At 42.5% G+C, this 25,637-nt stretch overlaps 1 protein-coding gene across 1 annotated transcript in view; it reads right to left on the bottom strand.

Moving 5' to 3' along the window:
* The window catches only part of DMD (dystrophin), a 3,443,536-nt gene that overhangs the window by 1,147,085 nt on the left and 2,270,814 nt on the right, over positions 1-25,637 (bottom strand). The window contains 3 exon segments of the mRNA XM_040424996.1: positions 10,346-10,416; positions 10,419-10,494; positions 11,666-11,813. Coding sequence (XP_040280930.1) covers positions 10,346-10,416; positions 10,419-10,494; positions 11,666-11,813 — 295 coding nt within the window.

The raw sequence follows: 25,637 nt of genomic DNA, 5'->3' as shown, positions 1-25,637 counted from the left end.
TCTGTCATGAGAGGGACCGTGACAGTACCCCCCACCCTCTACGGGTGACTTCCGGACACAAAGCGCCGACTTTATCAGGATGCGCCCTGTGAAAGGCCTTCACAAGGCGACTGACAATAACATCGATCGCAGGAGCCCACATTTTTTCCTCTGGACCTTTCCAGTGCACGAGATACTGAAGAGATCGATGTAAAATTCATAAGTTCACTATCCTGCCAATCTGGACAGCCATGCAGAGGTTAGCTACCTCCAAAGACAGTCCCTGCATACATCAGGATGCGCCCTGTGAAAGGCCTTGACTAAGCGACTGGCATTAAAGTCGGTCGCAGGAACCCACATTCTTTCTCCTGGACCATAACCTTTCCAGTGCACGAGATACTGGAGAGATCTACGGAGAATTTGTGAGTTCACTATCCTGGCAATATGAAATTCAAGATTACAGTCCACCAAGACTGGAGCAGGAGGTAAGGAGGACGGTTTAGCAGGTTCAACATATCTTTTCAGAAATGATTTGTGAAAAACATTATAAATTTTTAAAGCCTGCGGAAGTTCAGGCAACCGGATTAATAATGGCAGAGATTTTATACCACTCATACGTCTCTTGTCAGCCATACGTTTATACTTTTTGCCCATTTTTTAAAAAATTGTTTTGAATTTTCCGCCAAATAGATGACAACCAAGAGGAAAATCTTTCCTCTTCTGGTATAGCAGGTTTCATTACCAGAAAATGTGCCAAACTGCGGATGGAACCCATATGCTCCAAAAAACGGTGACTTATCAGTGGACTCCTGTCTACGGTTATTAATGACAAACTCCTCCAACGACAAAATGAAGACCACTCCTCCTGATTATCAGAGACAAAACATCTTAAATAAGTCTCCAGATTCTGGTTAGTGCGTTCAGTCTGACCGTTCAACTGAGGGTGAAAAGCTGAAGAGAAGGACAATTGGACCCCCAGGCGAGTACAGAATGCCTTTCAGAATCTGGAAACAAACTGAGTCCCCCCATCAGACACCTCATCAGAGGGGACACCGGACACCGTGTATTTTTATGATGTTATCAACAAACACTTGTGCGAGAGTTTTAGCATTAGGTAGACCTGATAATGCTATAAAGTGCGACATCTTGCTGAAGCGATCAGCAACCCAGTTTTCCATGAGGAATTAGACAAATCTGTGATAAAGTCCATGGACAAATGAGTCCACGGTCGGGATGGGATAGACAAAGGAAGTAGAGATCCTGAAGGCCGAGCATTTGCCACCTTGGCACGCGCACAAGTCTCATAAGCTGACACATATCCCTCAATACATCTATGCAACTCTGGCCACCAGAATCTCCGGGAAATGAGATCAACCGTGGATCTGCTCCCAGAGTGTCCCGTAAGAACAGTACTGTGCATGAGCGATTTCAGATTTTCGGGTTGATCCCAGCCCAACACAGCACAGACTTTTTCCGGATCTATACGAAAACCGAAATATGAGAGTAGGTAACCCAGGAATTGCACTTCCGAAACCTCAAATACATACTTCTCCATCTTAGCATAAAATGTATTCTCCCTTAGTAGCTGGAAGACCTGTCTCACGTGATCCTGATGCGTCTCGATGTTAGGAGAATAAATCAGAATATCATCCAGATACACCACAACAAACCTGCTTACCAGATGATGAAAGATGTAATTGATGAAATGTTGAAAAACCGCAGGAACATTGGTTAACCCAAAAGGCATGACCCTATTTTCAAGATGACCCTCAGGGGTATTGAAGGCCATCTTCCATTTGTCCCCTCTGCCTCAAGGACCGTGCGACAAGACTGCTCCAACCCCTACCTCGGATGCGTCAACTTCCACAATAAATGGCTGTGACACATCAGGTTGCACCAGTATAGGAGCAGAAGCAAAACATTCCTTCACTGCTGAAAACGCATGTAATGCCTCATCAGACCAGACTGAGAAATCTGCACCTTTCTTAGTCATATCTGTTAATGGTTTAACAACAGTCGAGTAATTCAAGAAACATTTGCGGTAGTAGTTGGCAAGCCTCAAAAGTCGCATGAGCAATTTCAGATTTTCGATCCCAGCCCAACACATGGCCTAAGAGTTCCATCCTTTTTCTTAACAAAGAAGAACCTTGCATCCACTGGGGATTTGAATGGTCTAATATGATCGTTGGCCAAACTCTCGGTGATATACAACAACAACACTGCAAGATAAAAACAGAGAGACTGTCAGATACCCTCACCAGTGCCGCCAGTCTCTCCAATCTTCTCACCTCTGTCATGGGAGGGACTGTGACAGTACCCTTGCAGGTCATTTAGCATGCAGACCACGCTAAAATCAACAGTTTCTAATGGTCTGACGTGACACTTGGGTGTCTCTAACCTCCCTTAAGTGTGCTTTGAGTTGTGTCCCATTCATCATCCGATTCCGCAGGGCATTGTTCACAATTAAGCAGTCTTTAGTGTGGGATGTGGCCAAAAGACGTCCACTTCTATACTTTTCTGTGATTCTTACAGTCTCTCTGTATCTCTGTTGCGACCTGCTGATAACACTCGGTGGCCACTTCTGTCTAAGAACATCCTGTTTGAAGACTTGCAATGGCACGGTACTGTTGATCAATTGTTAGGTGTCATCTTCGTCTCAAGATGTCAAAATATGAACAGCATGATGAGGACGACTGTTTAAATACCAATTCTAATTGACCAAGAATATTTATTGGGCTATTCATGAAGAAAACACTTGTGAATTTTGCTGTTAGGCTTCTTGTTAGAGAACAGGAAGTTGCGAAAAAGTACTGAAAAATGTAACAGTTGGGCATATGCATTCAAAAGTTTAGGGAAGGTCACATTAAGTTCACATGTAAAGGTTAGAGTGCATTTTAGATTCATCCTGAAATTTTACCCACAAGCCAAATATCCCTAACTTTGTGAGTAGTTTATAAGTAGGGTTGAGCAAACCCGAACTGTAAAGTTCGGGTTCGTACTAAACTTTAGGATTTTTGGACCCCGAACCCGAACATTTAAGTAAAAGTTCAGGTTCGGTGTTTGGCGCTTTCTTGGCGCTTTTTGAAAGGCTGCAGAGCAGCCAATCAACAAGCGTTTGACTGTGTGACCTTAGAAGCATCATAGCCATGCCTACTGATGGCATGGCTGTGATTGGCCAGTGCAGCATGTGACCCAGCTTCTATATAAGCTGGAGTCACGTAGCGCTGCACGTCACTCTGCTGTTACTAGTGTAGGGAGAGGATGCGGCTGGTGATTTCAGGGAGAGAATAGGAGAGAATTTTTGGTTCAGAATGTGAATCTAACTCAGCGATCGACATACATTTAGTTGTGTGGGTGCAGGGCACAATCTTTTTACCCTGCCCTAATCCCAGTAACCGAGAAAAAACAACTTTTATCTGTCTGTTAGTTAGGTGGGCGGCGGCGGCCATTTTATGTAAGCTCAGTGCACCAGCACTGCCTATGAGCTTTTGTGACATTGAAATCCAATCTTTCAAAACTGCACTAATAATCTGGTTGTAAAAAATCACCCTTTTTTTGGCAATATACAACATCTGGTGCATTTGCAGGATTAGTACAATTTAAGCTAGAAATACAGCGTTAATTTTCTGGGTTTTTTAAAACACCCTTTTTGTGCCAAATACACTATTTTACATCCATAGCTGCATCTGGACGTGTAAAATTCAAAAGTTATATACAGCTTTCATATTATGTTAGTAAAAACACACCCTTTTTGGCAATATACAACATCTGGATTAGTCAGTGTGCAATTTAAGCTAGAAATACAGCCATAATTTTCTGGGTTTTTAAAGACACACTTTTTTTGCCAAAATACACAGTTTTTCCGCCCTTGCAGCATCAAGACATTTGAAATTCCAGGGTTATATACTGCTGTCATATTCAGTTATTAAACAAACACCCGTTTGGGCAAAAAAAAATTTGGGGCAGATGTCATTTTGAGATACACCCTTTATATACAGGGGTTATATTCAGTTATTTGAAATACAGCCATTTTGGGCATAAATCTTTAATTGCGGCCTAGTCTGGATCAGGGCGTGTGAGATACACCCTTTATATACAGGGGTTCTATTCAGGTAATTGAAATACAGCCATTTTGGGCAAACAAATTTAATTGAGGCCTAGTCTGGTTCAGGGCATGTGAGATACACCCTGTACATACTGTTGTTCTATTCTGGTATTAATTAAACACCCATTTAGTGCAAGATCCTAAATTTGAGAAATATGAGGAGAGCGACAAATAACGGATGTGGCCTAGGTCGTGCTGCTGCTGGTGGAGCTCCTGTTGCAGGGAGAGGACGTGGTCGATCTGTGCCAGCTACACGCACAAGTGAAACCGCTTCCTCAGGTGCAAGTAGGCAACAAAACCTGCAGCGGTATTTGGTCGGGCCTAATGCGACTCTACGAATGGTGAGGCTAGAACAAGTACAAGCGATAGTAGATTGGGTTGCTGACAGTGCCTCCAGTTCCTTCACATTGTCTCCCACCCAGTCTGCTGCTGAAAGATCAGAGTTGGCACCTTTAGCCGATGTCCATCAGTCTTTCAGCTCACCCCCATTTGCAAATCAGCCAAACAGTCTGAGCCCCAAGTCATGCAGCAGTCTCTTCTGCTTTTTGATGACTCTGTTAGCAGGGTTTCCCAGGGCCATCCACCTATCCCTGCCCCAGAAGTGGAAGAGATTACGTGCAACGAAGACCAACCACTTATGTTTTCAAGATGAGTACATGGGAGGACCATCGCAGCACGTCTCGGATGATGACGAAACACAGGTGCCAACTGCTGGGGCTTTCGAAAGTGTGCAGACTGACAAGGAGGGTAAGGGTGAAGACTGGGTGGAAGATGATGTGGAGGACAATGAGGTCCTCGACCCCACATGGAATCAAGGTCATGCGAGTGACCTATGTAGTTCGGAGGAAGAGGCGGTGGTCCCACAGAGCCACCAGCACAGCAGAAGAGGGAGCAGGGTGCAAAAGAGGAGCGGCCATCCCCTAGACAGTACGCCTGCTACTGCCCACCGCAGCAAGGGACCGAGCACACCAAAGCCAGTTCCAAGGAGTTCCCTGGCGTGGCAGCTCTTCAGACAATGTGCTGACGACAAGACACGAGTGGTTTGCACGCTGGGCAATCAGAGCCTGAAGCGAGGCATAAACGTTCTCAACCTGAGCACAACCTGCATGACCAGGCATTTAAGTGCAAAGCACGAGCTGCAGTGGAGTAGACACCTCAAAAACTAAGAAAGGTCTCTGGCTCCTCCTGCTTCCTCTTCTGTTGCAGTCTCGGCCTCTTCATCCACCTCTGTAGTGACAGTGCCACCTGCCATCCCGCAAACAGAGTATCTGCCAGCAACACCACCACCTGGGTCACCAAGCATCTCCACAATGTCCCACGGAAGCGTTCAGCTCTCCATCTCCAAAACACTGGAGAGGAAGAGGAAGTGCCCCCCTACCCACCCACGATCCCTAGCCCTGAATGCCAGCATTTCTAAATTACCGGCCTTTGAAATGCTGTCATTCCGTCTGGTGGAGACGGAGAATAATAAAGGCCTTATGGCGGTGGCTGTCCCACAGTACGTCGTGCCCAGCCGCCACTACTTTTCCAGGCTAGCCATCCCTTCCCTGCACAACCAAGTGGGGGACAAAATGAGGTGTGCACTGCGCAACGCCATCTGTGGCAAGGTGCACCTCACTACGGATACGTGGACCAGTAAGCACGGTCAGGGACGTTATATCTCTATAACAGCACACTGGGTAAATGCAGTGGCGGTTGGGCCTGAGGCAGATAACAGTTTGGTGCATGTCCTTTCACCACCGAGGATTGCAGGGCGCTTCAGTTTGCCTCCTGTTGCTTCCTCCTCCTACTCTGCTTCCTCATTCTCTACCGGCTCCTCATTTGGTCAGCGTAACACCTTCACCACCAACTTCAGCACAGTCAGGGGTAAATGACAGCAGGCAGTTTTAAAGCTTAGCTGTTTGGGGGACAAACCCCACACCGCGCAGGAGTTGTGGACGGGCCTTGAGCAACAAACCGATGAGTGGTTGGTGCCAGTGAGCCTCAAGCCCGGCCTGGTGGTGTGCGATAATGGGCGAAATCTCGTAGCAGCTCTGGGACTAGCCGGTTTGACGCACATCTCTTGCCTGGTGCATGTTCTGAATTTGGTGGTGCAGAGATTCCTTCAAAATTACCCCGATATTTCAGAGCTGTTGCATAAAGTGCAGGCCATCTGTGCGTGCTTTCGGCGTTCTCACCCTGCTGCTGCTCGCCTGTCAACACTGCAGCGTAACTGCGGCCTTCCTGCTCACTGCCTCATATGCGACGTGCCCACAAGGTGGAACTCCGCCTTGCACATGCTGGCCAGACTGTGTGAGCAGCAGCAGGCGATAGTGGAGTTTCAGCTGCAGCACGCACGGGTGAGTCGCTCTGCGGAACATTACCACTTCACCACCAATGACTGGGCCTCCATGCGAGATCTGTGTACCTTGTTGTGCTGTTTCGAGTTCTCCACCAACATGGACAGTGCCGATAACGCCGTTCTCAGCATTACTATCCCACTTCTATACCTCCTTGAAAAAATGCTGCTGGCGATGATGGAAGAGGATGTAGCACAGGAGGAGGAGGAGGAAGAGGGATCATTTCGTAGAGTTTCCGGCCAGTCATTCACAAGTGGCTCCGAGGGTGGGTTCCTGCACCCACAAATGCCAGGTACACTATTGTCTAGCCAGGGCACAGTTCTGGAGGATGACGAGGTCGAGGATGAGGAGATGGAGGAGGAGGAACCATGTTCACAGCAGGGTGGCACCCAGACCAGCTCATGGCCACCACTGGTGCGTGGATGGGGGGATACAAAGGACACAGATGATACACCTCCCACAGAGGACATCTTTTCGTTGCCTCTGGGCAGCCTGGCACACATGAGCGATTACATGCTGCAGTGTCTCCACAATGACTACCGAGTTGCCCACATTCTAACTTGTGCAATTGCTCATTCTTGTATTTTGGATATTTCACACTCTTTTGCAGTATACCCTAATAAAAAAAAAATTTAAATTATAACCTCGTGCTCCTCCAACGCTGCTTCCACCTACACTGCTACATCCACCGCCTCCTCAAACTTCTACTCCATATGGACCTCCACCTCATAAATCAAATATTTTATTTTGATTTGTACGTATTTTATTTTATTTTATGTAATTTCACTACTTTGTCTGTTACATTTTTGGGTGAGATTCACCAATTTTTGGGTGTGGTATACCACTGCTATACCTAGTAGACAGGTTAAAAAAATTCACAAATTTGTCTGTTACATTTTCGGGTGATAACCGTGATCAACATGGTAGGCTCAGAAAAGAACATTGAAAGTTGATAGAGAAGATTTCCAAATGGATGGTGGACGTCACAGTGACGTGCAATCAGGCAGAAGTTATCTAGAGTCAACAAAGCGGCAGCAGGGCCTCTCCTGGCTAACGTTTCCAAATCCAAAATACCACAGTGACATTCCCTATAATTTTTTAATTAATCTTTCTATTAATCTGCGATCTTATGAGTCCTGTATTGTTATTTATCGTCACTACCTCCCCGAGTCGGAAGTGGGTAATTGCTGCGCGCCCCTCCTTTACTTGGAAGCTTATGCTTCAATACTTTGTCCCACATTTCCGCTCGATTACATTTAATTTCATTCATTGACCTCCCTTGGATGTGGTATCCCTTTCTCAGGCTCTCTCTCCGGCCTGGAACCCTGAATCCCCGCCACCCGTGATCACCATGGTAGGCGCATAAAAGAACATCGAAAGTTGATAGAGAAGATATCCAATTGGATCGTGGACATCACTGGAATGTGCGACATGGTGGAGCAGTATGTATGCACACGCCTACACGTACTGAATGATGGGTCTGCCCCCTTCAACTTCTGGGTCTCCAAATTGGGCACATGGCCTGAGCTTGCCCTTTACGCCTTGGAGGTGCTGGCCTGCCCTGCAGCCAGTGTATTGTCTAAATGTATGTTTAGCAAGACTGGAGGGGGTTATCACAGGTTATATTTCCCAATGTTTTGGAGTGTACCCTAATTTAAAAAAATAAAAATACATTTGAAACAAAAAAACTGTGTAGGCTACCTCCTCCACCGCCGCTTCCACCTACACCGCCACATCCACCTCCTCCTCAGCCTCCTACTTCATATGGACCTCGTCCTCCTAGATCAATGTTTTTTTTTTTACGTATTTTATGTTATTTAAAGTCATTTCCCTATCCACTTTTGTTTGCAGAGCACTTGCCATGCTCTTAACCACATTTTGCTGGCATTTGCAGCCCTCTAGCCCTTTCCATGAAATTTAACAGCCATTTTAGTGCTCAAAAGTTCGGGTCCCCAATAACTTCAATGGGGTTCGGGTTCGGGGTCAAGTTCGGGTCCCGAACTCATACTTTTTTGTGACGTTCGGCCGAACCCGTCGAACCCGAACATCCAGGTGTCTGCTCAACTCTACATATGAGTAAATAAGCATCACTTTGCCTATGTGGTTGAATCACTAGTAAGGAAAATAAAACATATAGTGCATTAGTTAAATGGAATGATGGGCAACAGATCAATAAGAACCATACTTTTACATTTATTATACTAAAGTATGTACTTTGGGTAGTTTTCCTTACTGTAAATACTCTGTACATGTTTATTAGAAAGATCTATCGATGATTATATTAACTTATGCTCAAAGAGTATTTCTGAAACAACATGATCTTCAAAGATGATTGAAGATTATAAATTAGGGGTAAAGCTGATTGCAGCTAAAGGCATTAAAAGTAAATAAGCCAATTATAATTTCATTAAACATTTTTCTATATTTGTAGATGTCAAAGTTACTTTTTGAGCCACTTAAATCCATTATTGAGTATGAAAAATAAAGTTGTTACCTTAAAGTCTGTTCTAGAGTTTAAAAAGTAATTACCAAGCAATCATTAGTCAAGTAGATAAACCTTGGAAGCTGACATTACTGAATTGTCCTTCTAGACAAGAAGCCATTCTGATTAATTTTTTAAGAGATAAAAAAATAAGACTGTTACTTTAACAGTAATTGAATTGCCTATAGCAACTACTTAGGTGTTTACTGGAAATAACCAGTTGAGTTCAGGAAAGTCAAATCATGATTTAGAAAGATCCATCACCTGGATTTCCGATACAACAGTCAAATTTGCTCAGAAGTTAGTAGATCTACCATTTGTACTACCACTTCTGTGCCCTTATATTTCCATTATATTTCGAATGCAAGACCCAAATTTCCATGAGTAAATGCTCTCTTCTATCTAACAAGAATAACTAACTAATAAACCATCAATCTGAATGCACTAGCTTGAGACGAACCAATGGACAGATTTATCATTCAGCCAGCATTCTAGTGCACATGCCTTATACCACATTATGGGCTTTAGACACTTTTTTTCCACCGTGTCCAATAGGAGGCATGGTTTAGCAAAAAAGAAAGTGAGTGAATTTGGTGCAAATGGTGTGTGGCTTTAGTGAAACAACCATGCACCACAATGTTTCAGAATATTGGTTGCACAATATTGGGGCAAAATAAACCAACTAATAGGTGTCATAAAATCAGACTGTGTAGTCTAAAGGCCCCATACACATTAGTGTATTTTCAAATGAACCAGTTGAGAATGGTGAGTTTGGCCGACAGTTTATTGCATGTGGGAAGCTCCCGACTGCCCCTCAAGAGATAATGTTGGGGGACAGAAGTATCGAGTGAAATGAATAATTTTTGCCTCATCCTTCTGTTCTTCCTGATTCCTGCTACTAGAAATGTTTGGCAGCTGCTTCCTCCACTCTACCCATTAATATACATATATATGTTCGGACAAGCTGAACCTGTATGTGTATGCAGGAGTTCTGAGGAAGTCGGGAGACATAGCTGTCAGCCATTCGATCATTCAGCCGACAGCTATTGAATGTGTATGTCTGTCTTAAATTTACACTTTTTAAATCATAGGCAGCATTAGCAAATCTACCCCTCTCTGATTTACTTCTAGGTGTTGAATATTCTTCCACATATCTGTGCAATGGTGACTATCTATCTATCTATCTATCTATCTATCTATCCATAGATGCATATCCAGAGATGTTTTAAAGTGGATGAATATTTCCTTTAAAAAGTTCTGATCCATTGGCTATATTCTTTTGTCTCACTTCACAACAAAGGTCATGAGAGCATAAGGTAAATGTAGCAATATGCTCTTCAAATGCAATAAGAAATATAAAAATTAAACATGCCTAGTGATTCCAGTATTTGTATATATTTATACATATGTAATCAAACATACATGGCATCTAAAACTTACCTTTATCCAACGCTGATTAGCCTCCTTTAGGCCGACCTCGATATCCGCTTTTCTTCTGGGCGATTGTGGGTACTTTCTATTGCTGTCCCTCCAGTTTCATTTAATTGTTTCAAAACCTCCTTTTGTGGTAGGAGCTCTTCTACTTTTACCTAAAAGATAAAACATACTAATGAACTCTTTTTCTGCAATGTGTACGTGGTAAACAAATATGTAATTAGCAACTGGGATGTGTTTTCTAATATTAATTAAACATAATGCTGATTCACCACGATCTGTACCTAGTAAAGGATACAAAATGTTAATTTTAACTTTAGGAATGATTACGGTGAGATACAAAAGCTATGTTATAGAAGGCTTGCCAGGGCTGTTGGACATGGGGTTAGTAGAAAATGAAAAGAGATCATACTGTATGAAGCATACCTCAGTGTTGCTTTTCTCCCACCTTCAATACAAATCTAGCAAAATGTATTTTTAACTTGGGAGAGCTTTGTGCCCCTTCCATAAACTAATATGAAACTGACTGATCACCACGTGCTGCAGACAGGTTCATACTTCAAACACATTGTTTCATCACAAAAATATATCAAATATTTGCTTCACAATATGTTTCAAAAAACATAGCTCTCTCAGCCTGATTATATAGCTGAAGTCGGGAAGGAATTTTTTCACCTACAATTGGGAAAATTGGCTTCTACCTCATGGGATTTTTACCTTCCTCTAGATCAAATTTGCAGGATAACAGGCTGAACTGGATGGAAGGATGTCTTTTTAAAGCCATACAAACTATGTTACTAGGTTAGTAGTTTTGTTTCAGCTTTCTAAAGTTCCAAATAAATTCGACCTGAAATGAAAGTGCTCAGAATGCCTGGAAACATCTCTCCCTCTGTCCCTTTCTCTATCACATAGAATTTTTTAAAACTTCAGGTTGGATTTCTGAGCCTTATATTTTTTATTTGCTTGATTAGCTAGATGGTAAGTACAGTTGAAAAAGAGATACAGTATATCTATCATGATAAACCAAGAGATGGGAGGGAATGTGGATTTAGTTCAAGTTACATTTTCTGCATATCTGCATTACTTTTCATAATAGGAGCAATCCATGCTGGACACATTACTTACTATGTGGTATGATGGAAATTTGATTAATTTAAAATGTAATATTTTATGTACCGTAAGTATCTTCCAGCAGTAGCAACAGTGTATTAATAGTGCCCTGTAACTGGATGAATAAATGCACATATGTGTATAATATTCACATAAAACACTCACAATAGGCGATTCAAATCATATATTTAAAACCTTTCAAATAAATCACTTTACCTTTACTTTTTCTAGCAGTTCATTTAGCTGATGCTCATTCCCTTGTTCCGCTGGTGTATTAGCAATTTCCTCTGCATCTGCTAACCAAGTTCGAAATTTATTTAAGTCTTCCTGTAGTCCATATAACTTTCTCTTTTCTTCTTCAAGCCTTTACAAAACAAAAATAATTTAAGTAGTGTCCAAAATTATCATATATGGTATACTGTGCAACATGAGAAGACATAAAGTGACCCTTTGGAAAAAAAAGCTAGAATGACACTTTATATATACTTAGCTGGATCTTGCCATTCCAGAGATCCATAATGGTTTTTCATATGCAATGGAGGTGGGCTCCCAAGCATGGCAGACCCCCAGTTCCCCACCCCTTGCATAAGTGGCACACGGCACAACAGACTGACTGCATAACATACAGAGAGGCAGCCTACAGCATCTCAACCAGCCTAGGCGTCCATATAACAAAAGTAGGCATTTAAGAAACTGTTCATTATTATAGATAGTGATGGACGAACATCGGCCGGGACGATTCGCGAACGCGCGTTCGCGATCAAATGTTTGCAAGCCGCGCGTTCGCATTGCGCCCATTGACATTAATAGGCGAACCAGAAAAACCTTCAGGTCACATTTGCAGGTACCAAATTCAAACAATGAGTGCACAAATAGTCCCACAACATGGATAGTGACATACCAGAGGGGGATCATTGGCAAAAATTCCCACAAAAAATATGCATTTTAATCAGGGGCCATTTTTATGCGTCTTAAAGGGAAACTCTCAAAAATGTGCCCTGCTAGAGCCTAGAATTTTTTTATTTCCTATCAGTTTGATATATACAAATGTGCAGCACTCCACGTTTTTGTATCCTGCAGAGTCCATTAAAAAAATGCATACATTAACGTAATTTTTTTTTCTACCATGGAACTGTATGGTGAACGGACGCCACTGTACAGCATCAGTCTGAGGCATCTGTTAACACATACATTTTTGGTATGCATTAAATGGATGGCAAAAATAGGATGTGAACCCAGCCCTAGTGTCAGAATGAGAACCAGTACACAGCAGAGCAGCATGGCGGAGAGGGGAGGCCGCCATGTACTGATAGAGCGCTACCTGATCCTGGTGGTCAGGGATGAGGACTGTGTTTCCAAAGGATCATTTTCTACTGGGAAATACAGGGCACAGTATAATACACTAGAATCTATATAATATAAAGATATTAGCCCTACCCCCGAATAATAATACAATTAGGTGGTCATTTATTATATAAAAACACGTCTATGTTAGGCGTATTTCTGAAACAGAGTGTGACGAAAATGTCCTTAGCACCGCAATCTGCATATTTTTCCCGCTCATGCCAGTTCTGAAAAAGGATGGTGTGGGCAGGGAAAGGGATATAGTGATGGCCATCCAGTTATTGGATACCATTGCCATACATTGACCGGATAACACCTCTGTACAGTGACCGGATAACACCGCCATACCGTGACCGGATAAAAGGGTATAAGAGGGCACAGTACAGGGAATGACTAGCGGCACTTTACAGGGTGTGGAAAGAGGGCACAATGCAGGGTATAAGGGGGCTCAGTACGAGGTGAGGGGCACAGTACGGGGTTGGGGGGCACAGTCACATGACCCTGTGACATTAGAAGGTCCTTATGGTGAATGCGGTTCATACGCCACCATAATGAGACGCAGAGGAGTGAGACAGGGGTGTGATTATGTTGATAGGTATAAAAAATTAACTGTCGGACAGTACAGGCCCCAAAAATTAGGCAATATGCATTCACCTGACAGCAAAGAACTTTGGATTCTGTGGCTGGAGGTACATTAGGCGGTCACATGATAAATATGTAACTGTCGGCCAGTACAGGCCCCAAAAATTAGCCAATAGGCATTCAACTGACAACAAATAACTTTGTATTCTGTGGTTAGAGGTACATAAGGCGGTCACGGGATAAATATGTAACTGTCGACCAGTATGGGCCTCAAAAATTAGGGATTCACCTGACATAAAAGGCCTTTTATGCCGCTGTATATACAAACCGGATTCCAAAAAAGTTGGGACACTATACAAATCGTGAATAAAAACTGAATGCAATGATGTAGAGGTGCCAACTTCTAATATTTTATTCAGAATAGAACATAAATCACGGAACAAAAGTTTAAACTGAGAAAATGTACCATTTTAAGGGAAAAATATGTTGAATCAGAATTTTATGGTGTCAACAAATCCCCAAAAAGTTGGGACAAGGCTATTTTCACCACTTTGTGGCATCTCCCCTTCTTCTTACAACACTCAACAGACATCTGGGGACAGAGGAGACCAGTTTCTCAAGTTTAGAAATAGGAATGCTCTCCCATTCTTGTCTAATTCAGGCCTCTAACTGTTCAATCGTCTTGGGCCTTCTTTGTTGCACCTTCCTCTTTATGATGCGCCAAATGTTCTCTACAGGTGAAAGATCTGGACTGCAGACTGGCCATTTAAGTACCCGGATCCTTCTCCTACGCAGCCATGGTGTTGTGATTGATGCAGAATGTGGTCTGGCATTATCTTGTTGAAAAATGCAGGGTCTTCCCTGAAAGAGATGACGTCTGGATGGGAGCATATGTTGTTCTAGAACCTGAATATATTTTTCTGCATTGATGGTGCCTTTCCAGACATGCAAGCTGCCCATGCCACACACACTCATGCAACCCCATACCATCAGAGATGCAGGCTTCTGAACTGAGCGTTGATAACAACTTGGGTTGTCCTTGTCCTCTTTGGTCCGGATGACATGGCGTCCCAGATTTCCAAAAATAACTGGCCCAGTGAAAATGCCTGAGCTTGTGGATCTTGCTTAGAAATGGCTTCTTCTTTGCACTGTAGAGTTTCAGATGGCAACGGTGGATGGCAAGGTGGATTGTGTTCACTGACAATGGTTTCTGGAAGTATTCCTGAGCCCATTCTGTGATTTCCTTTACAGTAGCATTCCTGTTTGTGGTGCAGTGTCGTTTAAGGGCCCGGAGATCACGGGCATCCAGTATGGTTTTACGGCCTTGACCCTTACGCACAGAGATTGTTCCAGATTCTCTGAATCTTCGGATGATGTTATGCACAGTTGATGATGATAGATGTAAAGTCTTTGCAATTTTTCGCTGGGTAACACCTTTCTGATATTGCTCCACTATCTTTCTGCGCAACATTGTGGGAATTGGTGATCCTCTACCCATCTTGGCTTCTGAGAGACACTGCCACTCTGAGAAGCTCTTTTTATACCCAATCATGTTGCCAATTGACCTAATTAGTGTTAATTGGTCTTCCAGCTCTTCGTTGTGCTCAAATTTACTTTTTCCAGCCTCTTATTGCTACTTGTCCCAACTTTTTTGGGATTTGTTGACACCGTGAAAATTGGAATCAACGTATTTTTCCTTTAAGATGATACATTTACTCGGATTAAACGTTTGATCTGTCATCTACGTTCTATTACAAATAAAATATTGACATTTGCCATCTCCACATCATTGCATTCAGTTTTTATTCACAATTTGTTTAGTGTCCCAACTTTTTTGCAATCCGGTTTGTACTTAAGGCAAGGACCATTCATTGTTTTGGGTGGTGGCTGATATGTGTGGGCTGGCATGAGGAAATTCAATTACGCGTGGTCATCACAGGTGTTAAATTCCTCCGAGATCCATGCCTCATTCATTTTTAAAAATGTGAGATAGTCCACACTGTCATGAGCAAGGCGAGTGCACTTATCGGTCACAATCCCCCCTGCTGCGCTGAACGTCCTTTTGGACAGGACACTCAACGAGGGGCAAGTCAAGAGTTCCATGACAAATTGTGCCAGCTCTGGCCACAGGTCAAGCCTGCACACCCAGTAGTAAAGGGGTTCCTCGCACCTCAGAGCGTTCACATCGGCCGTTAACCCGATGTAGTCGGACACCTGTCGGTCTAGGCGTTTCCTGAGGCTGTATCCGGAGGGTGGCTGTTGATGGGTTGGCTGCAAGAATGATCCCATATCTCATAGATCATGCATTCTGACAGCCCTCTGTGATACTTGTAACATGTCCACTATTTTGTATTTGTACCGGGGGTCTAAGTACGTTGCCACCCTGTACAGATCCTTGACCTTTATGCTTTTTATACTGGGGTTCCGCTTCAAACACTAGAGCATGAAGGCTCCCATTTGTACTAAATTGTAAGCAGTGGAGTGCCCTGGCTCCTGCTCATCGCCGAGGAGAATGTCGTCCTCAGTCTCCTCCCCCAGCCACGGACAACACCAGGGATCCCAAAAAAGTTGAAACTTCTTGCTCCTCCTCCTCCTTCTCCCCACAGCCACCATATTCCTCTGACTCCTCTTCAGACTCCTGCTGACTTGTCTCAGATGGACAATGCGCGCTCCAGATAGAATGCGTAAGGTACGATGTCACTGATGGCGTTCTGGCTGTGAGCACTGGCGTGGTGAAAAAAATAAGCTCCCCAGAAACCTGTCCTGCCGCAGAGTTCATACAGGTAGTCGTTAACCGCACGTTTCTTCTAGAGCAGCCTATGAAGCATATACAAGGTGGAGTTCCAGCGCGTTGGGCAGTCACAAATCAGACATTTGATGTGCAAGTGGTGTCACCGCTGAACATCAGCAAGGCGAGCCATGGCCGTGTAAGATCTTCTAAAATGGTCAGAGATTTTCCTGGCCTGCCGCAAGACATCTTGGACCCCGGGGAATTTGGCAACGAATCACTGCACGACTAAGTTCAGGACGTGTGCCATGCATGGCACGTGTGTCATTTTGCCCTGTTTCAGCGCACTCAGCAGATTGGCACCGTTGTCGCACACCAGTTTACTATACAGGTTGTATCGGAGTGCCTCTTCCTTGCAATTTTTGGAAGTACTTGCACTTTATATACAAGTAAATATACAGGAAAGAATGTTTCCTAACAATTTTTCCTCTAAAATAGATTTTTTTCCTTCGGTTTTGTGTGAATTATTGTCAGTCTGTAAAAGTGGCATACTACATGGACAACATCGTTCCCAGCAGCGACCTTTGAGTCCAAGATGCATCCAGACATCCTCCCCATGCTGTTTCAGAACTATTTTAGTGGTGCTTCCATCAATTTCTGACCTTTTCCTCTGAACCAGACACCCTACTCTCTTCATAGCAGGTGGTGCCTTGTTTAATGCTCGGGTTCTCCCATTTAGTTCCATTGTGCTCGGGTGCTCAGTAGAGCACTCGAGCATCCCGAGGTGTTCTACTCAAGCCCCGAGCACTTTGGTGCTCGACCAACACTAATCACTATCTATCTATCTATCTATCTATCTATCTATCTATCTATCTATTTATCTATCTATCTATCTTTCAATCTATCCAATTGTAATAACTTAATTTGCTTATCTTGCAAAGTTTTTGCATAAATATGTGAATAACTAAAAATTAGATAAGATAGAAAGAGGGATAAAATGTGGTGTGTTTGTGTGAGTGTGTGTGCCTGGTTGCTATTGACTGCAGAATTGCTCATTTTTTATGGCTTAGTCAGATGGCCAGGCTCGGGAGGCTTATGACTGACTGGCAGCGATGTGAAAAAGCTGTCTCCAGGTTGCAGATGCTCAGGTAGAAAAATAATAGGCATTTGAATGTCCTCAGCATGTTACTTGCCATAAAATCATTCAATCCTGAATCAGTGAAGCTGGGAACCTCTCCCTTTTCAGTTAATGCACCATTAAACCTCTTACTCTTCCAAACAGAACTCGTAAGCTTTAGTTTTCCTTAAAGAAGAAGAAACATCTTCCTCCTAGAGAATCTGAATTCATGGTTTCAGAATTCACTGCTTTTGTGCAAGGATAATGGGATTTGAACCACTCACTGAGATTCTTATCTCCATCAAGAACAGTCATGCTTTTCATTGCTGATATTTTTTAGCTAAACATTGTTACACTAAGAAATGAAATGACTATTACATAGCTGAACAGTTCTGTTACTTTCTGTATCTTATTCTCCATGCTATTGTTTTAACGCATTTTATCCACTGTAAAGTCAATGCTAGACTGCAGTATGTTTCACTCCACAATTTTTAATCATTGCTTATAAATTGTAACATTCCATTATAAAAAGGTTACCTTCTCTAACTATTCCATTGTAATGCTAGATCATGCAGTAATGCACTGGATTGTTTCAGGGTTAGAACTGTTATTACTTAAAAGGAATGCATCTCCACAAAATGCAGTGTCATATGCAACATGAGGAGCTGAGCAGATTATTACTTTTATGGGAGAAGATTCAAAGAATCTTGTAATTTATCCATATAATCTCTTCTTATTTTGAGCTTAAGAGTCATGTGGACAGATCCTAGTAGGAAGCTATATGACTCTAAAATGTTTGTTATTTTATGGATTAAAAGTAGTGATAACATGAAGTGCAAATTTTTTTGCCTTTAACCACCTTTAAATGGTATTGTTTTAGATCAAATTATCAATTTTCCGTCATGCTGATTTAATGGCTACAAGTTGTTGGTAGACTACCCAACAAATGTATTTTTTCTTCATCATCTAAAATGGTGTTGCTAGCTATTGAATTAAATTAGTCTTAATGATTAGTGACTTTTCATACGATCAACGTGTTGATGTGTGCATCTATGCTTGTGAAAACTGTTGTATCTTACTGGGACACATTTACTCAAAGTATTCTAAGTCTTTTTTGGCTCATGTACTGCAATTCTTGACAGAAAGATGAAATAAAGTCCTTTCAGAAAAAAGGGGCAAATCATTTATTTTAGCATATTTGTTTTTATGTATATAAAATATAAAAAAATGTTTTCTGTCTGTTTTTATTTTCATATATGGCCTAAAGACTAGACCAATCTGTAACATATAGGTAAATCAGGTGCTTAGAATTCAAATATGGCACTATAGTATGATCCTTATTGGCCAAAAGAAGCTCGCAGGTCCTTCAGTCTTTGCCTCACTGACATACACAGTTTTACACCAGGTTTCCATAAAACCCAATTTTTCTTCACTGTTATATGCGCACTGTGGTTGTCACTGTTAAGAGGGAAAGGTCCTGTTGAGCTCACTGTTAAGGGAGAAGGCCGCTGTGGAGGTCACTGCTAAGGTGGTGAAGAACTGTGGAGGTCACTGTTAAGAGGGCAGGCCCCGGTGGTCACTGTGTATATCACTGTTATGGGGAGCACTGTGAACATCTCTATTATAGACCCATGTGAAGCAGGGTAATTCATATATACAGTACAGACCAAAAGTTTGGATACACCTTCTCATTCAAAGAGTTTTCTTTATTTTCATGACTATGAAAATTGTAGATTCACACTGAAGGCATCAAAACTATGAATTAACACATGTGGAATTATATACATAACAAACAAGTGTGAAACAACTGAAAATATGTCATATTGTAGGTTCTTCAAAGTAGCCACCTTTTGCTTTGATTACTGCTTTGCACACTCTTGGCATTCTCTTGATGAGCTTCAAGAGGTAGTCCCCTGAAATGGTTTTCACTTCACAGGTGTGCCCTGTCATGTTTAATAAGTGGGATTTCTTGCCTTATAAATGGGGTTGGGACCATCAGTGGCGTTGAGGAGAAGTCAGGTGGATACACAGCTGATAGTCCTACTGAATAGACTGTTAGAATTTGTATTATGGCAAGAAAAAAGCAGCTAAGTAAAGAAAAACGAGTGGCCATCATTACTTTAAGAAATGAAGGTCAGTCAGTCAGCCGAAAAATTGGGAAAACTTTGAAAGTAAGGGCTATTTGACCATGAAGGAGAGTGATGGGGTGCTGCGCCAGATGACCTGGCCTCCACAGTTACCGGACCTGAACCCAATCGAGATGGTTTGGGGTGAGCTGGACCGCAGAGTGAAGGCAAAAGGGCCAACAAGTGCTAAGCATCTCTGGGAACTCCTTCAAGACTGTGGAAGACCATTTCAGGGGACTACCTCTTGAAGCTCATCAAGAGAATGCCAAGAGTGTGCAAAGCAGTAATCAAAGCAAAAGGTGGCTACTTTGAAGAACCTAGAATATGACATATTTTCAGCTGTTTCACACTTGTTTGTTATGTATATAATTCCACTTGTGTTAATTCATAGTTTTGATATTCATATAGAGCTCTCAGCCAGGTGATGGAGCTCAGATCATTTCTGGGCTATAAAGGTTTGCACTATGAGCATGTCTGGGTGGAGGACTGGTTGAACTGACTGGCTTTCACCATTGCTACTGAAGTCTGCTCAAACAACAAAATGGACACTGTGACTTTTCATTTGAATTGTGTTGTGTGTCTGGTAGTAGGCCGCCCGTATAGAAAGGGTAATTTTATGTTTAGTTAGTGCTCAGCCGAGCAGGAATTTATTTTATATTTTTGCCTGAATGTAATGGCCTTATATTTTGCTTGTGGATGAGAATAAAGAAAACAGGCGAATCCCTGTGTGCCTGGATTAACAAATCAACATATTGATCAAGTTATTAATCACTAATTCAATAGCTAGCTTGGTTTTACTTGGTTTTACCATGATTGCTACGGTTTTGTAATGTGTTTATTGGCCATATAGTTTAAATAAGTGAAATACATTTGTTGCATTTTAAACCTGGAAAAAATGCATGTGAAATAACCACATCACAAAATCCCAGCAAACCCAGTAAACTAAGTGCAGTTTTAAGCAGCTTTTTTAATATAATTAAGGGTAAATTATGAGAAAATACATTAGCTGCCAATAAAATATAAACCAGTTCAAAGGCATATCCATCACTGGATGGTGCATGCTGTGATTAGAAGAATTTTCTATCAAAATTCATTCATCCAAGTGAGCGGGTCTGCAAGAATAACAGACGGGGATACAGACATCATCTGTGAGCAGTCCATATTAAAATTTGCCCATGATCCCAAGTCAGAAAACAAACCAGTAGACTAATATCACTAATCAGAATAAGCCCTAACTCTTGCTAGATACAGTAAATAGCCACCTGTGATGTCAGTGTATGGATTATAGAGTGTTCTGCTGTGTGACAGACAGATAAATCCTGGCTTCGTATTTCTACTTATCTGACTGCTCTGATGTCTCCTTATTAGTGATGAGCGGCAGGGGCAATATTCGAATATATTCGTCATATATTTGAGAATTTGCGATTATTTTCTTGATTGCGAAAATCAGCAATGTAATATTCGCGTAATGAGTGCGCAATACAGGCGTGGGTCACTTTTGCTCCATTTTCCAAGCTGTTAGAAGTTTCCTGAGACTGGAGAAAATTGTTGGCATGGCAGAACATTAAAAATGGCTTTATATGAAGATAGAGTGCTCCAATATATTTGTGATTGCGCTAATTGGCAATTAATGATGTGCATACTTTGGTGCAATACGTGAAACTTCACATTTTAGCAGGTCTGACTACATATTACTGATTGGTGCACTATGTATTGTGACATCACAGCACTACTGTATGTCTGTTGCATGTAGGTATGGACTGCAGAACCTATCACACTACCTAACACACTGCACTGCAACAGCTACACTGTATCAGGATACAAAATATCTCCCACTAACTATCTGTATTATATATATAAGCTAACTAACTATCTATCTAATGTAATGAGTGGAAAGCACAGAGCACAGTAATGACAACGGGTCAACGGGTAGGCAACTTTCCTATTGGTTGCTAGGGATGTTGCTAAGCTCAGACAAAAACATTGCAACCTTCTTATTGGCCAACAAGCAAGAAGCAGGGAGGGATCATGAGTTTTTTATGAAAAAAATCTCGAATATTCGAAAATACGAATATATCACTATATTCTAAATATTCGCGAATTCTCGAAGTGCCGATTAATATTCGCAATTCAAATATTTGCGCCCAACACTACTCCTTATCATGCATATTTGTTAACTGTGGCACCAAGTCAGACTTGTAGCTAAAATAAACAAAACTTAGTGATAAGGAGACATACTAATAAGTGTTGAGAAGCAGTATTAAGCTGTTGATAAGAGCTGTGAACCAGTATTCTTTGTGAAATGCTGCCCCCTCCTTCCTGATACCCTAGTCATTGCCATCAAATTCTTTGTTAGAAATAAGGCGCTGGTTATGTGTCAGATAGATATGTAAATAATTATAGGTGTGGTTTGATAGTCACTGGTCTTGCTACAAGAGGGCATAAAAGTTCTTCTCCAGATGCCCTATGAAAAGGGTCTTACAGACTACTTTTGAGTATTGTACCTCTTGATTAGAGAACTACTTAAAATACCTCCATGATAGAATTTTTGAAATTTTGCTCAGTTGACAGAGTTTGAGAGGGAGCTAATCATTGAACTCAAAGAAGCAGAATGGTTGTTTTAACAAATTGCCCACCATCTATGCCATTCTGACCTAGCTGTTAGGAGGTGTTAGGAGCAGTGGTTACGTGAGGACATGCACACTTGGCGAACAGGCTCTGGATAGGTCAGACAGACCACTAGTAGAGAAGTCCATTTGATCAACCAAGAAACATGAGCAGTTCCCATAGTTTTGTAGTCTACTATGCAGACACACAAGTAGTCGCCTTCATTACACACAACTATTTCTACCTGGACCATTTTCAGCCACATAGCAGAGGGAAATTTGGTGTCAAGGCGCCTATTACGTGTTCTTCCATTGACAGCCAGCCGCTGTTGCCATTGTTTGCAGCGATGTCATGAATTAGAAGCCTGGACTGCTTCCGACAGGAACTGTATAATCTTTAGCAATGAATCCAGGTTCGGTTTGGGATCTCATGACGGTCCAGTTCAAGTATGGAGGTCTCGTGATGAGGGCTTCTATCCAACATTTGCTATAAATCAACACACTGCCCCAACTGCTGGACTGATGATGTAGGGAGCTATTATATACAACATTCGGTCACCCCTAGCACTGGCCCATCTGTAGACAAATTTCTACAGGATACTATATGGAAAATGTATGCTTCCAAGCTCAACTGCATCAGAGATGCCCCAACAGAGTACTAGAGCCTCCTTTTCAGTTGTGTGTGTATATATATATATATATATATATATATATTGAGATAGTGACTGGAAAAGTAGTAGAGAATCGTTGTATTTCGCCTAGGTTCCTTTCATATACCATGTACTAGGCTACAGGTGGTAAATATCTCAAATAGGAAAGCTGGGTGAGATATCAGACATACAGGAAAGATGGGCTGCCTTAGAAAAACATAGTTTGCTGAGGGCTTTGGTAAATGGTGTTGTCGGGCCTGGATTTTAATCGAATAAGGATGCAGGTTGGTAGCGGGGCTCCTCATTCACTTCCTGTCCAGAACAGGTTTCATATAGAGCTCTCAGCCAGGTGATGGAGCTCAGATCATTTCTGGGCTATAAAGGTTTTGAACTATGAGCATGTCTGGGTGGGGAACTGGTTGAACTGACTGGCTTTCACCATTGCTGCTGAAGTCTGCTCAAACAACAAAAAGAACACTGTGAGTTTATTGTCGTATGGCTGGTAGTAGGGTAGAAAGGGTAATTTTATGTTTAGTTAGTGCTCAGCCGAGCAGGAATTTATTTTGTATTTTTGCCTGAATGTAAAGGCCTTATATTTTGCTTGTGGATGAGAATAAAGAAAACAGGCAAATCCCTGTGTGAACTGTGCCATTGTGCCACTGTCTCTGACTGCTGTGCTTACCACTATTGAGGCGACCCCCACATATGGTGGAGGATGTGGGCACTTGGATCCAAAATGCAGTCTTAAAGAGGCAGACATCTAAAAAGTTTGTTGCACAGAGCTGTAAGTTCACTTTACAGCTGGTGTAATGGAGGACTTTGACAAACATTTTGGACAAGCCATTCTTCAACAGCAACAGCTGATTTTGCAGCAGCAGCAAGCCTTTGCACAGGCTGACAAATGACAGCATCAGGCACAGGCCAGGCAGAATGAGCTGAATCGGCAATTAATGGAGAAAATGGCGGCTTTGCGACTTTCTGGTGAAAACGCTGCTGTGCCAGGGAGCCAGGAATCGTTACCAACAACACGGGCTGCAGTACAAAGTTCACTCCAAAAGATGACGCCGACAGATGACGTGGAAGCCTATCTCATGGTCTTTGAAAGAGTAGCAGAGAGAGAAACGTTACTTAAGTGGGGAACCACAGAAGTCCTACTACGATTTGGGAGAGCCAGATGGCAGAAATTATGCAGAGCTTAAGGATAAGATACTTGCTCGAATTGGAGAAAACATGCATGTGTGTGCAGGCCGTGTGCACAACTGGACTTTCTCTGAGAGTTTGCCACCTCGTTCACGGATGCACGATCTGACCCAGCTCATGAGGAAATGGCTGCAGCCTGAGGAAAGTACCCCAGGTAAAATTGTAGAGAAAGTTGTCCGGGATATGTTAATCAGGTCAGTACCCCCCAAGATCCACGCTGGGTTGGACAAGGAGGACACATAAACTGCTAACCAATTGGTGAGTCTCGTGGAGCTGTACAGCGCAACAGAGGACCTACTGCAAGCATCTTCCAGGTATGCCATCCCCAGGGACAACAGGTCACTGAAGTCTACTGGTAAGACTGTACCAATTGCTAGAGAGGTGAGAAATGCTTTAAGGGGAGATTGCTCAATGGGCCACGTTCAGCTGGGACCTGGAGGTCCAGGCCAGGGACCCAAAATGGGGACCAGGGCCGTGTACAATGCTGGCAGTGTCATAAATTTGGACATGTGGTTGCTAATTGCCCCCTCACAACTGAGCCAATAGAGTGCAATATGTCCAGACGTATTTCTCTGTTTGCACAACCCGTGTTTTCTGCAGAAACTGTGTCTAAGTTAGAACCTCAAATGTGTACTGTGTCCATAAGAGGTTGTACAGCTGAGGCGCTGTTGGACTCTGGGAGCTTGGTAACCTTGGTACATGGCTCTCTGGTAAACACTGGGACATACAGTGGACATACTGTTGGGGTACTATGCATACACGGAGAAACCAGAGAATACCCAACTGCCCGGGTCACAATAGAAACTCCATGTGGTGTATCATGTCATGAAGTGGGTGTGGTTAAATCACTAATGCATAGTGTGATACTGGGAAGAGATATTTCCCTATTCTGGGACTTATGGAAGAGAAGACATGTAACCTGTGGAGAAAATATGACTAATAATGTGTGTACTGAGGTTACCCCTGAACCATATGACCCAGATTCTGAGGTTCACGTAGTAGTGGTGACCACTGACGAAGTTGATAATTTCCCTCTAGCTGTTCTAGCTGGTGATACTGAAAATGTGGAGGAGGTTCCTGATATGCCTAATTTAGAGGTATCTCGTGACAATTTTGGGACTGCTCAGCTTAGAGACCCCACTTTGACGAGATCAAGGGAAATTGTGAAGGTGTTAAATGTTGCACCACAGTATCCAGGTGTTGATCATGAGTTTCCCCATATGGCTGTTAACCAGGATCTATTATATCGGGTAGATAAAATATGTGGGATAATTGTTGAGCAACTGGTGGTGCCCCAACCGTTTCGCAGACTGGTATTGGATCTGGCAAACATGCATGTGCTGGGAGGCAACCTCCAGCGTTTTTTTTTGCCAGGGATTTTTTTTTAAGGTACAGAGGTTTTGTGAATCCTGCCCAAAGTGTCAACTAACCTCTCCTGTGTCACTTTTTAGAAGTACTTTGGTACCCCTGCCCATTATAGAAGTACTATTTGAAAGGGTGGCCATGGATTTGGTAGGCCCTGCTGTAAAGTCTGCACAGGGACATCAACATATACTTGTAGTGTACACGAACAAAGGATAAACTGAGACTAGACGGGTATAGTAGCAAAAATGTACATATACTTTATTAAACAATACATAAAAAATTCATATTTTTTTGTGTGATATATCACATCAGATAAAAAGGTGGACTACAGCTGAGGGGACATAACATGATTACATACAAAAAGGGGGGCAATGAGGTCAACACTCAGCTATACTTCAGTTAAGATTCACGAATAGCTAGAAAAAGTGCAAGTGCATGTCTCGAAACTTGTACACATATATATGTATATA

The sequence above is a fragment of the Bufo bufo genome, chromosome 3 (genome assembly GCF_905171765.1).
Source record: "Bufo bufo chromosome 3, aBufBuf1.1, whole genome shotgun sequence".
NCBI lineage: Eukaryota > Metazoa > Chordata > Amphibia > Anura > Bufonidae > Bufo > Bufo bufo.
Note: the sequence above shows the minus strand (reverse complement) of the source record. Positions and strands in the feature narration are given on the sequence as shown.